Source organism: Brachyhypopomus gauderio, unplaced genomic scaffold (genome assembly GCF_052324685.1).
Source record: "Brachyhypopomus gauderio isolate BG-103 unplaced genomic scaffold, BGAUD_0.2 sc98, whole genome shotgun sequence".
NCBI classification, from domain to species: Eukaryota; Metazoa; Chordata; class Actinopteri; order Gymnotiformes; family Hypopomidae; genus Brachyhypopomus; species Brachyhypopomus gauderio.
The window spans coordinates 816,445-818,944 of NW_027506919.1; the positions used below are offsets into that span (position 1 = coordinate 816,445).

General features: G+C 39.4%; 1 protein-coding gene across 1 annotated transcript in view; it reads left to right on the forward strand.

The window, feature by feature from the left end:
• ltbp3 (latent transforming growth factor beta binding protein 3) overlaps positions 1-2,500 on the forward strand; it is a 47,092-nt gene that overhangs the window by 28,279 nt on the left and 16,313 nt on the right. Inside the window, 4 exon segments of the mRNA XM_076992817.1 lie at positions 859-969; positions 1,124-1,137; positions 1,955-2,008; positions 2,010-2,025. Coding sequence (XP_076848932.1) covers positions 859-969; positions 1,124-1,137; positions 1,955-2,008; positions 2,010-2,025 — 195 coding nt within the window.

Below are 2,500 nucleotides of genomic sequence, written 5' to 3' on the forward strand. Positions count from 1 at the left end.
TAAAGACTCTGTACTAGCAGTTAAAGGTGCGTTTAAAGACTCTGTACTAGCAGTTAAAGGTGCGTTTAAAGACTCTGTACTAGCAGTTAAAGGTGCGTTTAAAGACTCTGTACTAGCAGTTAAAGGTGCGTTTAAAGACTCTGTACTAGCAGTTAAAGGTGCGTTTAAAGACTCTGTACTAGCAGTTACAGGTGCAGTTAAAGGTGCGTTTAAAGACTCTGTACTAGCAGTTAAAGGTGCGTTTAAAGACTCTGTACTAGCAGTTAAAGGTGCGTTTAAAGACTCTGTACTAGCAGTTAAAGGTGCGTTTAAAGACTCTGTACTAGCAGTTAAAGGTGCGTTTAAAGACTCTGTACTAGCAGTTAAAGGTGCGTTTAAAGACTCTGTACTAGCAGTTAAAGGTGCGTTTAAAGACTCTGTACTAGCAGTTAAAGGTGCGTTTAAAGACTCTCAACACTTCTGCACTGGGAAGAGTTCCCTGTTGTTCCTAGTGAGTCCAAGGACTGCAGATTGTTCCAGTAAAACTGTAACTCATTAACAGAACTGGACTGGACTGGACTGGACTGGAATGAACTGGACTGGAATAAACTGGACAGGACTGGACCCTATTTCACCACACATCCTTTACTGAATTTATTTTCACCAGTTAGAACTCTACAATTATTATTAAGCAAGGGAAATGGTAAATAACACTAAATAATAAATCTATATATCTCTATCTCTCCCTCTCTCTCTCTTTCTCTCTCCCTCTCCCCCCTCTCTCTCTCCCTCTCACTCCCCCTCCTCTCTCTCTCTCTCCCCCCTCTCTCTCTCTCTCTCTCTCCCCCTCTCTCTATCTCTCTCTCTCCCTCTGTCCAGCCTCCTTCAGTAAGATCTGTCCTGCAGGGAAGGGAATGTCATACCTGCATTATCGTGGCACTGTGTCCATCCAGCCTTTTCAAGGCCCTGTCCTAACTAAATCTGAACCTGGTGAGATACACACACACACACACACACACATATACAACTTTTTTTTGTAAGTTTATAGATGCACTTTAATAAACATTAGTAAAAAAAAATAAATATATTTTTGCTACATGATTTTACAGCTGCAATTAATGGTTCTTTTTGTGTTCTGTTGCAGAGATCCGACCCCCAGTAAGTTCCTTCTGAATGCCGCTTCCAGCACAGAGAAAAACAAGATGGGCCTGTGTTCTCTTTAGATCTGTGTTCTCTTTAGTGATGTGTTCTCTTTAGATCTGTGTTCTCTTTAGTGATGTGTTCTCTTTAGATCTGTGTTCTCTTTAGTGATGTGTTCTCTTTAGATCTGTGTTCTCTTTAGATCTGTGTTCTCTTTAGTGATGTGTTCTCTTTAGTGATGTGTTCTCTTTAGATCTGTGTTCTCTTTAGATCTGTGTTCTCTTTAGATCTGTGTTCTCTTTAGTGATGTGTTCTCTTTAGATCTGTGTTCTCTTTAGATCTGTGTTCTCTTTAGTGATGTGTTCTCTTTAGTGATGTGTTCTCTTTAGATCTGTGTTCTCTTTAGATCTGTGTTCTCTTTAGATCTGTGTTCTCTTTAGTGATGTGTTCTCTTTAGTGATGTGTTCTCTTTAGATCTGTGTTCTCTTTAGTGATGTGTTCTCTTTAGATCTGTGTTCTCTTTAGATCTGTGTTCTCTTTAGTGATGTGTTCTCTTTAGATCTGTGTTCTCTTTAGTGATGTGTTCTCTTTAGATCTGTGTTCTCTTTAGATCTGTGTTCTCTTTAGTGATGTGTTCTCTTTAGATCTGTGTTCTCTTTAGATCTGTGTTCTCTTTAGTGATGTGTTCTCTTTAGATCTGTGTTCTCTTTAGTGATGTGTTCTCTTTAGATCTGTGTTCTCTTTAGATCTGTGTTTTCTTTCGTGTTCTCGTTAGTGCTGTGTTTTCTTTCGTGTTCTCTTTAGTTTCTGATCTGTCATTAATTCACATTAACAGGAAGGGCCCCTACAGGTGACCACACCCATGCAGTCATCACCAATCAGCACACACCGCCCCTCGCGTCCCAGGTGCACATCTCTCTCTCTCTCTCTCTCTCTCTCTCTCTCTCTCTCTCTTCCTTGTCATGGCTTTAGATCTGTGTTCTCTTTAGTGATGTGTTCTCTTTAGATCTGTCTTCTCTTTAGTGATGTGTTCTCTTTAGATCTGTGTTCTCTTTAGATCTGTGTTCTCTTTAGTGATGTGTTCTCTTTAGATCTGTGTTCTCTTTAGTGATGTGTTCTCTTTAGTGATGTGTTCTCTTTAGAACTGTGTTCTCTTTAGTGATGTGTTCTCTTTAGATCTGTGTTCTCTTTAGATCTGTGTTCTCTTTAGTGATGTGTTCTCTTTAGAACTGTGTTCTCTTTAGTGATGTGTTCTCTTTAGATCTGTGTTCTCTTTAGATCTGTGTTCTCTTTAGTGATGTGTTCTCTTTAGATCTGTGTTCTCTTTAGTGATGTGTTCTCTTTAGATCTGTGTTCTCTTTAGATCTGTGTTCTCTTTAGT